The following is a 13,812-nucleotide window of genomic DNA, read 5'->3' as shown; positions in this document are numbered from 1 at the left end:
TACTAAAATCACAGCTCTTCCAAGAGGCCTTCCCTGACTAAACCCTCATTTCTCCCATTCACCCTCCCTCTGTGTTGCCTTATGCACTTGGATTTATATCCCTTGAGAACTTGATATTCACTGCCAACTCCAGGCCCATAGCACTTGGGCATATCAAGTTGGACATATTCTTACACTCTCCCATTCTCCCATCAGTCATTTATTTCAATATCTGCCTCCCCCCATAGGCTGTGAGCTCCTCGTGGTCAGGGAACGTGTCTACCAACTCTGTTGTTTTCTCCCAAACACCTCATCCAGTGCTCGGCACACAGCAAGTGCTCAATAAATACCATTCATCGATCAGTTAATTAAAGGGATTCTTGAGGGTTTCCTTAGCCACTATCAATCTGAGTACATTGCTTTCTTTGGCTTATTTTGATGGAAAAATCTTCACAGGACCTAATGCCCCATGGCTATATTCATTAGGAAAATTGTCCAGCGACTTAGGGCCTTCACCTCGGGGGTCAGTTGCTGACTCAGCTTCCGCAGCTGGAAGGTTAAGGCAGCGGTGGAGGGAGCGAAAGAAGCAGGTGCTGTTGGAAAACGGAGACAGAGAGTCAGCTCGGAGGAAATATCGCCATTGGCTACTTCACTGCTCCATATTAAAGTCAGTACAGAGGTGCACAATGGAGGTAGGGAGGTTTGGCTTTGGGGGTGGGATAGGGATCTTCTGGATTAGGCCCAGGTTCTACCAGTGATTTAGTGTGGCCGTGGAGTAGCCTCAGAGAGCCCGGTAGCTGATTTATTGCTCCTCCCTCTCACCCAGGAAGCAATGTGGATCAAGCACGGGCCCGGGAGTCAGAAAGACCTGGGTTCCGACCCCAGCTCCACCACTTTTCTGCTGGGTGACCTTGAGCACATCACTTAGTTTCTTTGTGCCTCATTTCCCTCATCTGTAAAACAGGGATTTAGAGTGTGAGCCCCAGGTGAGACATGGACTGTGTCCAACCTGATTAACTTGTATCTACCTCAACGCTTAGTACAATGCCTGACCCATAATAAACGTTTAACGAATACCATAAAAAAAGAAACGGAAATAGTTCTGTCTCAAGGTGAGTAACATTCTTGGGGGGGTAGCCTTATCTTCCCGAAATGAGGACTTGTTTCAATACAGTAAGTCCCAACTGAGGAGAAGCTGAATTAAACCTGTCTTCCTCTTTCAGGAGTGGGGATTGGAGTTGTCCATGCAGGATATGAAAGACGACTAGCACACCACCTGGGGGCCCATAGCACCCCTTCAATCCTAGGAGTCATAAATGGAAAAATCTCCTTCTTCCATAACGCAGTTATCCGGGAGAATCTGCGGCAGTTTGTGGAGAGCCTTCTTCCTGGAAACTTGGTTGAGAAGGTAGGCGATGGAGAGATCAGAAACGGTACAATTTTGGAAGGCAGTTGTGGATGCTAGACTTTTTTTTTTTTAAACCTTAAATAGTATTATCTGTGATCACATCCCACACAAATTCCTTTGCAGGTGTACAAAGTGTTTAAGACATGACAATGCGGGGGAAAAAGCATAGACTAGCAATCCAGCTAGGAGTAATTGCATAATGGTTATTTAAAGTGTCACCCTTTCAGAAAAAGGCATTTCGAAAAGGTGAATTTGCATCAGATTCCAATGCAAACAGGACTTGGTCAGTCAGAGCGGGAGAGGGGAAATCCATAATTGAGAGGGGACTAGGTTGGGAAGAGTTGACTGCCATTTGGAGATCTCCCTTCTGCTATCATCTTTATAACAAACTCCGAAAATTCCTCTTTTCAAACCTTTCTCACCTCTTGTCCTATTTTAAAAGTCATAGAGACACTTTCTAGATTGAGACTAATCTCATTCATTCATTCATTCAATAGTATTTATTGAGCCCTTACTATGTGCAGAGCACTGTACTAAGCACTTGGTGAGGTACCGCAAGAGAAGTGAAGTTCACTTCTTCTGTGACAGGGCCAGTAATTACTGAGGAAAGAATTAAGACTTCCAAGTGAAAAATAAGACCATTTTTACGTGACAACATGTCTACAACATTTCTACCTGCCAACAAATATTCTGGGAAGGAGTTAACCAAAGTATCTGATAACTTCTGCTTCCTATGACACATTCCATCAAAGCCCAAATGGGTTTTTTTGGGTTAGTTTGGGGTTTTTTTGTTTGTTTTTGGCAGGAGTGGGGGGTCTTGTTGGGGTTTTTTTTCTTTCTTTTTTTATGGTATTTAAGCACTTACTATGTGCCAGGGACTGTAGTAAGGGCTTAGGTAGATTCAAGCTGATCAAGTTGGACACAGCCCATGTCCGTCGGGCTCACAGTATTAATCCCCGTTTTACAGATGAGGAAACTGAAGCGCAAAGAAGTGACTTACCCGAAGTCACACGGCAGACAAATGGCAGAGCTGAAATCAGAACCCAGGTCTTTCTGACTCCCAGGCCTGTGTTGTATCTACTAGCTCACAATGTGATAAGCCAGTATTCTACCATAAACATCTTGTGAATTCATGGCCTAGAAGCCAAAGATACAGCCCATGCCTTGCAGGATAGCTCATCTGGAATAGAAGGAAAAGACCTTAAGGGCATGAAGTGCATTTGGGCATCCTCACAGTGTGCATGGCAGGGACATTGGGAGAAACAGCCAGCTTACCTGTGGCCTCCCATGCTGTCTTGGTGCCCAGGAAGGTGGCATAGAATGAGGAGAGTTCTGGGAGTGTTGACATGGGTCCCTGGAGCTTTTACGGTACCACTGGCATTGAAATTATTCTCACCTCAGTGCAGCTACCCTGGGTGGGACATGAGGTTAACAAATTACAGCAGGAGACTCAGACAGCTGCCAAATGGAGAGCTGAAATCAGGAAACCAAAAGCCAGGAGGGCAGAGGAAACGTTTTAAGGATGCGGTATCTGTAAATTAGAAGTGAGGTGCAGGGCCTCTGGGGATCTGGACTGCCAAGTCAGGCCCCCTCCCACCACTTTCCCCATTCGATTCCTCCGTGGAGAGCAATAGCACTAGAAGAACCAGAAATATTCTCCAGTACTCCCTATGACATCACTGTGGCATACTTCTGGGCCCATAAACCACATGGCATAATAGAGCAAGGGCCTGGGAATCAGAAGGTCATGGTTCTAATCCCCGCTCTACCACATGTCTGCTGTGTGGCCTTGGTCAAGTCACTTTTCTTCTCTGTGCTTCAGTTCTTTCATCTGTAAAATGGGGATTGTGACCGTGAGCCCCACGAGCAACAGGGACTGTGTCCAACCCAGCTTGCTTGTATCCAACCCAGCACTTGTGTCCCAGTCCCTGGCACACAGTAAGTGCATAACAAAAACCAAAATTAATATTATTAATTATTATTATAACCTCTCCCCAGAGAGCAGCACTCCAGGAAGGCTGCTGGAAAGTTTACTTTCCCCAATGCCCCTACCTCCCAAGAAGGTGGGTATGGGCAGGGGGAATGGGGTGGGAAGTGTGGTGGTGTTTCTAGTTCACTCCATGAAGCTGCTTCTCCAACTAGGGCACCCTCAATTCTCTCCTTGCCATAGCATGGCAGGAGCCCTGTGGGGAGGGGAGGGTCAGAGAGGGCTGGGTGGTTCCCAGGAACTACCATGGCATGGGAACCAGATGTCATAACAGAGGTGCCCCAGAGACTCTGGGGAGTCGTTCCTGCCCCACCCCCATCTCGAGGGGAAGGATTACTTCCTTCACTAGACTGTTAGCTGTTTAGGAGCTGATATTGGGAGAGCTGAGTCATAAGAATTATAATTGGGGTACTCGTTTAGCACAGTGCTTGGCTTATAGTAAGTGCTTAACTCTGGGATCGATACAGGATAATCAGCTCGGATCCAGTACTGAATTTCTAAGAACCCGTAATGACCTTGGTATAGAAGGAAGCCATCTTAACATCCAGATGGGAGTTGAATCTATTTACAGATTTTTTTCAGAAAGACATTTGTAAGTTGGCTCAATCAGCCAGTAAGTCATATTTATTCATTCATTCAATAGTATTTATTGGCGCTTACTATGTGCAGAGCACTGTACTAAGCGCTTAGAATAAACAAGTCGGCAACAGATAGAGACAGTCCCTGCCGTTTGACGGGCTTACAGTCTAATCGGGGGAGACAGACAGACAAGAACAATGGCAATAAATAGAGTCAAGGGAAAGAACATCTCATAAAAACAATGGCAACTAAATAGAATCAAGGCGATGTACATTTTATGACCCCTTAGTGTGTGCAGAGCACTATACTAAGCGTTTGGGAGAGTACAGTATAACACTAAAACAGACCCATTCCCTGCCCACAACGAGCTTACGATCCAGAGGGCAGACAGATATATAAATAAATAAAATTAGAGATATGTATTCATTCATTCATTCATTCAATAGTATTTATTGAGCGCTTACTATGTGCAGAGCACTGTACTAAGCGCTTGGGATGAACAAGTCGGCAACAGATAGAGACAGTCCCTGCCGTTTGACGGGCTTACGGTCTAATCGGGGGAGACGGACAGACAAGAACAATGGCACTAAACAGCGTCAAGGGGAAGAACATCTCGTAAAAACCGATGGCAACTAAATAGAATCAAGGCGATGTACAATTCATTAACAAAATAAATAGGGTAACGAAAATATATACAGTTGAGCGGACGAGTACAGTGCTGTGGGGATGGGAAGGGAGAGGTGGAGGAGCAGAGGGAAAAGGGGAAAATGAGGCTTTAGCTGCGGAGAGGTAAAGGGGGGATGGCAGAGGGAGTAGAGGGGGAAGAGGAGCTCAGTCTGGGAAGGCCTCTTGGAGGAGGTGATTTTTAAGTAAGGTTTTGAAGAGGGAAAGAGAATCAGTTTGGCGGAGGTGAGGAGGGAGGGCGTTCCAGGACCGCGGGAGGACGTGACCCAGGGGTCGACGGCGGGATAGGCGAGACCGAGGGACGGCGAGGAGGTGGGCGGCAGAGGAGCGGAGCGTGCGGGGTGGGCGGTAGAAAGAGAGAAGGGAGGAGAGGTAGGAAGGGGCAAGGTGATGGAGAGCCTCGAAGCCTAGAGTGAGGAGTTTTTGTTTGGAGCGGAGGTCGATAGGCAACCACTGGAGTTGTTTAAGAAGGGGAGTGACATGCCCAGATCGTTTCTGCAGGAAGATGAGCCGGGCAGCGGAGTGAAGAATAGACCGGAGCGGGGCGAGAGAGGAGGAAGGGAGGTCAGAGAGAAGGCTGACACGGTAGTCTAGCCGGGATATAACGAGAGCCCGTAATAGTAAGGTAGCCGTTTGGGTGGAGAGGAAAGGGCGGATCTTGGCGATATTGTAGAGGTGAAACCGGCAGGTCTTGGTAACGGATAGGATGTGTGGGGTGAACGAGAGGGACGAGTCAAGGATGACACCGAGATTGCGGGCCTGCGGGATGGGAAGGATGGTCGTGCCATCCACGGTGATAGGGAAGTCTGGGAGAGGACCGGGCTTGGGAGGGAAGATGACCACTTACTGTGATCAGAGCACATACTAAGTGCTTGGGAGAGTACAATATAACGGACACATGCCCTGCCCACAACGAGTTTACAGTCTAGAGGAAAGCACTAATCATAAGGGCTGTGGGGCCGGGAGGGTGGATGAACAAAGGGAGCAAATCAGGGTGATACAGGAGGGTGTGGGAGAAAAGGAAAAGAGGGCTTAGCCAAAAAAGAACTCTTGGAGGAGTTATGCCTTCAATATGGCTTTGCAGGTGGGGAGAGTAATTGTCAGATATGAAGAGGGGTGGCATTCCAGGCCAGAGACAGGACATGGGTGAGAGGTCGGCATCGAGATAGACAAGATCGAGGTACAGTGAGAGGTTCGACGTTAGAGGAGCAGAGTGTGCGAGCTGGGTTATGGTAGGAGAGTAATACCTCCTACCATTGGTGAGGTAGGAGGGGGCAAGGTGATGGAGTGCTTTAAAGCCAAAGGTAAGGAGTTCCTGTTTGAGGCAGAGGTGGTTGGCTCTTGGGTGAGGGGGGTTTAAGGAGGTTGAATTACCACCCAGCTTTTGAAGTGTTATATTGAAAAATAGAAGCTGATGTTCTCTTTTAAATTTAAGGTTACGGATCAAAATTATGTCCACTTCCTGTCTGGCTGGCAACAAAAGAATAAGCCTCACGTCCTTCTGTTCGACCAAATGCCACTAGTGCCGTTGATATACAAGGTAATGTGAGTGCAGTTGCATAGTGAATTCATCTACTTCTTTTTAATGGTATTTGTTAAGCATTTACTATGTACCAGGCACTGTACTAAGCGATGGGTTAGATACAGTCTAATCAGTTTGGACACAGTCTATGTCGGACTCGAGCAGAGAGTGATCTCTGTGTCGGGGCACGTTGCCTTGTGTAGTAAATGTAAATTTCATCACCTCCCACCCCAAATGAGCCCCTAGGGAGATGTGAGAGGTGTTTTTTGTTTTGTTTTTAATGGATTTTGTTAAGCCCTTATTATGTGCCAGGTACACAAGTGCTGGGGTAGATAAAAGCTAATCAGGTTGGACACGGGGCATGGACATGTCCCACATGGGACTCTTAATTCCCATTTTACAGGTGAGGTAACTGAGGTGCAGAGAAGTTGTGACTTGCCCAAGGTGACGCAGAAGCCAAGTGGCAGAGTCGGGATTAGAACCCAGCCTTCTGATACCCGGGTCCATGCTGTATCCACTAGGCCACGTTGATTCCCAGTAGTGGTAGATTTTTTGTTGTTTAGCCATTTGCATTTTGCTGTTTGCTTAAGATGTAATTCAAGCTTTGAATAATATGTGTGATTTGTTAAGCTCTTACTATGTGCCAAGTAGTGTGCTAAGCACTGGAATAGATTCAGGATAATCAGATCGGACACAGTCACTGTCCTTCATGGGGCTCACAGTCCGAGACAAGGAGAACAGCTATTTTATCCCCATATTTAGGGTAAGAAACTTAGGCACAAGTGAAGTTAAGTGATTTGCCCAAGGACCATACAGCAGGCCAGTTGTAGAGCCAGAATTGAACCCAGGTATCCTGACTCTTAATCATCTGCTCTTTCAGTCAATTACTGGTATTTATTGAGTGCTTACTTAGTGGAGCACTTAGGAGAGCAAAATAGTATAGAGGTGGTAGATATGAGCCCTGCCCAGAAGGAGCTTAACATCCAGAGAAGGAGACAGACATTTAAATAAGTTATAGATAGGGGAGAAGGCAGAATATAAGTGATGTGTACCTGGACGTGGGGAGAATATCAAGTGCTTAAGAGGTTCGGATCCAAGTATATTGGGCGGCACAAAAGGGAGGGAGAATAGGAGAAGTGGAGGCTTAACACTAGGCCATGATGCTTCTGTGTCTTTTTAAAGAAGGGCCTTATTTTACCTGTTCCTAACTGAGATTTCCTTCAAGTTAAATTTGGGCTCAAATACTACCTAAATTCCAGTTCTGTTTGATTTGTGTCTGGGTTGGGGCAGTGTGTTCTTTCCATGGAGGCCAAAATCTCAGGTCCTAAAGTTAGAGCATTTCATTGTGTTTTGATGGAGCACCTGGCTAATGAATCCAATGCTCTCCTGGGAGGTAATTTTGAAAAACACTTACAGGAATGAAATTGGAAATGTCACAAGCTTATTTAGATCCTTGGAGGTAGAGGGAGAGAGTTGACTTCTGGCCTTGCTCATTACTAGAAATGGATCCTGTTTGTCAGCCCATTTTTCTCAGTGTGTCATAATAATTAATGTGTATTTATTGAACTCCTATAAGGTGCCAGAGTGTGAGGCTGTTGTGGCCACAACAGAATGATATAGGTCTGCCTAAGACAGCCCATTATAGAGGAAAATTCAACTCCAGTTTGAAATAAAGACCTGTATTGAGCTGTATTTCCATCCTCTCTCATCTCCACAGTTGACTGCTTTTGCCTACAAGGATTATTTGTCATTTGGATATGTGTATGCTGGAATAAGAGGGACTGAAGAGATGACAAGTCAGTATAACATCAACGTCTTTGCCCCCACCCTGTTGATCTTTAAGGAGCATATCAACAAACCGGCCGATGTTGTGCAGGTACGTGCAGGTTCATTTTCATCCGGAAGCCCTTCAGGGTTCACTTGGGAGGCACAAGTTACATGAGCAGGGCAGGTCGCGGGGGGCGGGAGAGGAGTCGAGCACAGCAACGGAAGGAAATAAAAGTGCCCATTTTGAGCTTCATATTACCATGGAATAAATACTACCCTTTTAGTCAGACAGATTTTTCTCATTACCAGTGTCTTGCCTGGTGCCATTTCGTGTCAGAAGCAACAATTTTAGAAAATCAGTCAGGCCCCTTGCTCGCTCTTCCTTTAACCACGTAAATCAGCTCTTCTCCTCTGGCCTCACCTCACGGATCTCCTGTTACTGCCTAGTCCACACACTCCTCTCTTCTAGTGCCAGCCTATTCACTGTGCCCCAGTCTCATTTATCTGCCCGCTCACCCCTTATCTCTGTCCTCCCTCTGGCCTGGAACGCCCTCGCCCTTAATATCTGACAGACCACCACTCTTCGCACCTTCAAAGCCTTATTAAAATCATCTCTCCAAGAGGCCTTCCTCCACGACACCCTCATTTCCCTTATTCCGTCTCCCTTCTGCATTGTCTGTGTACTCGGATCTGTACCCTTTGGGTATTTGGTATTCGCCCCACCCTCAACCCCACAGCACTTATTAGGTACATATGTTCTTATTCTGTATACTGATGTATGCCTTCCCGTTAGACTGCCAGCTCGTGGTGGACAGGGATTGTGTCTTACTAATTCAATGATAGTGTAGTCTCCCAAACACTTAGGACAGTCCTCTGCATTCATTTATCCGTCTGTATTTATTAAGTGCTTACTCTGTGCAGAGCACTGTCCTAAGTGTTTGGGAAAGTACAGTACAATGATAAACGGTGACATTCCCTGCCCATAACGAGCTCACCATCTAGAGTTGGGGAGATAGACATTAATACAAATAAATAAAATTACAGATTCACTCATTCAATAGTATTTATTGAGTACTTACTATGTGCAGAGCACTGTACTAAGTGCTTGGAGAGTACAATTTGGCAACAGATGGAGACAATCCCTGCCCAATAACAGGCTCATAGTCTAAACAGATATATACATAAGTGCTCTGGGACTGGCAGGGAGTTGAAGAGAGCAAAGGGAGCAAGTCAGGGTGATGCAGAAGGAAGTGGGAGATGAGGAAAAGCGGGCTTAGTCTGGGAAAGCCTCTAACTGCTTAATAAATACCACTGATTGATTCCTTAAAAGAGGCTGAGCTTAGGGATGCCATCAAGCACCTTTCCCAACTCTGCCCAGTTGCACCAGTGTACTTAAATAGTCTGGAATCTTGTATTCTAGTGTGATGTGTTTGTACATTTGGGATTCACAGGGAAAGATTAACAAGGTGGAGAAATCCAAAAATCTTACCAGCTTTCCATCTTCTGCCAGAAGATAAGTAGTTAATCAAACGAAAGGAGTCAGCTTTCTTTAGGCAGCACAGCTGAAATCATTCTTTCAGTTGTATTTATTGAGAGCTTACTGTGTGCAGAGCACTGTACTAAGCTCTTGGGAGACTACATCATAACAATGAAGAGACACATTCCCTGCTCACAACAAGCTTACTATTTGCCAGGAACCCAAGGCTGTTTGCCAATTGATTTAGAGAATGTGAGGGGCAGTTCTGCATGGGGAAGGTGGTTAACCCGTGCTTGGCCCCCAAATATGGATTTTGGGATTGGTTCCTCAGTATTGGAACCAATACTGAGGTAGGATGTACATCAATACTGAGTAGGAGAAGCAGCGTGGCTCAGTGGAAAGAGCACAGGCTTTGGAGTCAGAGGTCATGAGTTCGAATCCCAGATCTGCCACTTGTCAGCTGTGTGACTGTGGGCAAGTCACTTAACTTCTCTGTGCCTCAGTTCCCTCATCTGTAAAATGGGGATTAAGACTGTGAGCCCCACTTGGGACAACCTGATTCCCCTATGTCTACCCCAGTGCTTAGAACAGTGCTCGGCACATAGTAAGCGCTTAACAAATACCAACATTATTATTAGTAGTAGTATTGATTAGATATCATAATCATGCCAGTGGGTGCAAAACTTGAGTATGCCCCCAAAACATTTTTTTCAACGATCCACGTAAAATCAATCAGTGGAATTTATTAAGTGCTTACCATGTGCTTACCACTGTAGGAAAGTGCAATATAACAGAGTCGGTAACAGATTCCCTGCTTCCCACAGTAAACTAGAAACAGTGTGTCCCTAGCGTTTAGAACAGAGACCTGGGAGTCAGAAGGATCTGGGTTCTAATCCTGACTCCACCACTTCTCTGCTCCATAACTTTGGGCAAATCACTTAACTTCTCTGCGCTTCAGTTACCTCATCTAAAAAATGTGGATTAATACTGTGAACCTGTGGGACAGGGACCGTGTTCCAACCTGATTAACTTGTGTCTACCCCAACGCTTACCAAAGTGCCTGGCACATAGTAAGGGTTTAACAAATGCCATTAAAAAATGAGCCTACAGTCTAGAGTCAAGACAAGCTTACAGTCTGAGTGTAAAAAGAATTTCGGAGTGAAAAATGCATTTTCCTAAGCCCTTGCAGTTTTTTCCCCTGAAACAGTATCATTCAGTTTTGGGCAAAGTCTTCCTGTTCCCCTCAAACAGTCTTAGTCAAGGCTGGCTGCTTTATCCGGAAATTCCCTTTTCAGATCAAGATGAAGCCAATTCAGTTTGGCGGGGTTCGAGGGAGAGGGAAAACGACCTGTAGTTTGCTCTGTTTTCTCCAGGCCCGTGGCATGAAGAAGCAAATCATTGACGATTTCATCTCCCAGAACAAGTTCCTGTTAGCCGCCAGGCTCACCAACCAGAGGCTGTTTCATGAGCTGTGCCCTGTGAAGAGATCTCACCGCCAGAGGAAGTAAGAATGCCAGGCTTTTCCTTTGCTCCCTGTGGCTCCCGGGAGAGAACTTGACATTTATCTTAACATGAAGCCCAGGGGCTTGGAGACTCCCACCTACACTCAGTCAATCGGTGGTATTTATTGAGTGTCTACTGAGGGCTTAGCACTGTTTTGAACACTTCTTTCCAGCAGAGAAGCAGCATGGCATAGTGGGTAGAGCACAGGCCTGGGAGTCAGAAGGTCATGGGTTCTAATTCCAACTCTGCCACTTGTCTGCTGTGTGACCTCGGACAAGTCACTTCACTTCTCTGGGCTTCAGTGACCTCATCTGGAAAATGGGGAGTAAGACTGTGAGCCCCATGTGGGACAACCTGACTACCTTGTATCCACTCCAGTGCTTAAAACAGTGCTTGGCTCATAGTAAGCACTTAACAAATACCATAGTTGTTATTATTATCAGCATTAAAACACCCAATCAGCTTGTTCCCTCCTGCCTTATCTCACTGCTCTCTGCCACCCATCCCAAATATTTGGGCTCCTCTGCCAGTTTGCTCACTGTGCCCCGATCTAATCTGTCTCATCACTGACCCTTTTCCACCTCTTCCCTCTGGCTTGAAACTCCCTGCCCCTCTACATACACCAGATTACCACTCTTCCCACTTTCAAAGCATTGTTAAGGTCATATCTCCTCTGAGACGCCTGCCCCGATTAAGCCCTCTTTTTCCCCACTCCCTCTCCCTTCTGAATCGTCTACTCCTTCTTTGCACTTGATCTGTACTCTTTTGGCACTTGGTCAGCCCCATAGCACGTAAGTACAGATCTGTAATTTCTTTTAACATCTGTCTCCCCCTGTAGACTGTAAGCTCCTTCATTCATTCAATAGTATTTATTGAACACTTACTATGTGCAGTGCACTGTACTAAGCGCTTGGAATGTGCAATTTGGCAACAGAGACAATCCCTCCTTGTGGGCAGGGATCTCGTCTACCAACTCTGTATTATTGTACTCTCCCAAGCACTTAGTACAGTGTTCTGCATGTACTAAGTGCTCAATAAATACCATTGATTGACTTAAGAGTATAGCAGAGCAAAGCGCTCATCCCGTGCCCTCAAGTATCTCATAGCCTAAAGGGAGAGGCAAATTAGTTGCAATTAGTGTGCATAGGATATCAATCAATGGTACTTACTGAGCACTTAATATGTGCAAAGAGCACTGTTACTAAACACTTGAGAGTACAAAATGACAGACGCGTTCCCTGCTGCCACGAGCTTACATTCTGGAGGGTATAAGTGAGAATGAGACTGTCAGAAGGAAGCAGTGGAAGAAATAATTGAATATTCATATAAAAGTATGCATTTCTTTATTCCATACTTCCTAAGGATCTAGAACAGTCCACCACACCGATGCTATTACTTCTATTCTGGGTGCTGAGGTTAGGAAATGAAATATATCGGCACTAAGGGTGGCTGTTGGGTTGGTAGGACTAGGGTGTTGTGAATTATTTGGGGAAGGCTCTGTGGAAGAAGGTGGGATTTTAGGAGAGTTTTGAAAATGGAGAGAGCCCTGGTCAGATACTTAAGATACTTTGAAGGAGAACTGTGAGGAGACAGAGGGGAAGAGTCAAGTGAGGTACAGTTAAAAGGTGAACTTGGAAGGAATGAAGACTGCCAACTGGGGAGCAGTAGTCGGTAGAGAGAGCCAATGCATAAGAGGAACAAAGTTGGTGGCAAGCCTTCAAGCAAAATGTGAGTTTTTGCTTGATGCAGAAGACTGACCCAGTCCTTTCTGGCTTTATCTAGTCAGAGACTTCACAGCATAAGCGTTATATGGAGAATTTAGAGTTCAGAGAAGAGCAATGAAAATGATTCAAAGCATGGAAAATAGGACATATAAGGAAATACTAAAATAATTGGAATTCTGTAGCCCACATAAAGAAAGGCTGAGGCATGCCCATTGACTAATGATCTTTAAACCCCTCATCATGTTCTTCCTCCACCTCCTCTGAGGACCAAACCAGAGAAACTGGGTTTAGTCTGTATCAGTCAGTCGTATTTATTGAGGCCTTTCTATGTGCAGACCACTTTTCCAAGCACCTGGAGAGTACAGTATAACAAAATTGGTTGACATGTTCCCTGCCCACCAGGAGCTTAGAATCTAGAGGGGAAGACAGACATGTGAATAAATTATGGATATGTGTGATGCTGTGGGGCTGAACGTGGGGCTAATAATAATAGTAATCGTAATTGTGGTATTTGTTAAGGGCTTATTCTATGTCAGGTGCTGTACTTGTGCTGGGGTGGAGACATGCAAATTGGGTAGGACCCACATGGGGCTCATAGTCTTAATCCCCATTGTTACAGGTGCTGCTCTATCCATTAGGACATGCTGCTTCTCATCATCAAGTACTTTAAAGGGTACAGATCCAGGTGTAAGGGGAACACAGAAGTGAGACAGACAGGGGAGGGGAAATGAGGGCTTAGTCAGGGAGGGCCTCTTGAAGAAGATGTAATTTCAATAAGGCTTTGAAGGTGAGGAGAGTGGTGGGAAAGGAGTTCCAGGCCAGAGGGAGGATTGGTGGTGAGATAGATGAGAGCGAGGTACAGTTCAGTAGGTTGGCATAGGAGGAGCAAAGCGTGCGGATTGGGTTGTAGTAGGAAATCCATGGGATAAGATAGGAGGGGGCAAGTTGACTGAGTGCTGTAAAGCCAGTGGTAAGGTAGATGGGCAGCCACTGTAGCAAGAGGATTTAAATTAGACATAAGAAAGAACTTCCTAATCATAAGGTGTGGAAAGGGTTACCAAGGGAAATAAGGAATCTTTTTCATGGGAAATTTTGAAAAGTAATTGTGTGTTTTACTGAATGGGGAACGAGGAGCCATCTCTTTTGGAAGCCCAGGAGTGGGTTAGATAGCTTCTCCTCTAA

At 45.7% G+C, this 13,812-nt stretch overlaps 1 protein-coding gene across 4 annotated transcripts in view; it reads left to right on the top strand.

Moving 5' to 3' along the window:
- The window catches only part of DNAJC16 (DnaJ heat shock protein family (Hsp40) member C16), a 50,372-nt gene that overhangs the window by 24,178 nt on the left and 12,382 nt on the right, over nt 1–13,812 (top strand). For all 4 annotated transcript variants that reach the window (XM_029065400.2, XM_029065399.2, XM_029065398.2 and 1 more), the window contains exons 5-8: nt 1,203–1,387; nt 6,073–6,177; nt 7,877–8,035; nt 10,777–10,907. In XM_029065400.2, the coding sequence (XP_028921233.1) occupies nt 1,203–1,387; nt 6,073–6,177; nt 7,877–8,035; nt 10,777–10,907 (580 nt within the window). The remainder of the gene's footprint in view (nt 1–1,202; nt 1,388–6,072; nt 6,178–7,876; nt 8,036–10,776; nt 10,908–13,812) is intronic.

The sequence above is a fragment of the Ornithorhynchus anatinus genome, chromosome 5 (assembly GCF_004115215.2).
Source record: "Ornithorhynchus anatinus isolate Pmale09 chromosome 5, mOrnAna1.pri.v4, whole genome shotgun sequence".
Taxonomy (NCBI): Eukaryota; Metazoa; Chordata; class Mammalia; order Monotremata; family Ornithorhynchidae; genus Ornithorhynchus; species Ornithorhynchus anatinus.
This window is presented reverse-complemented; position numbering and strand designations above follow the sequence as displayed.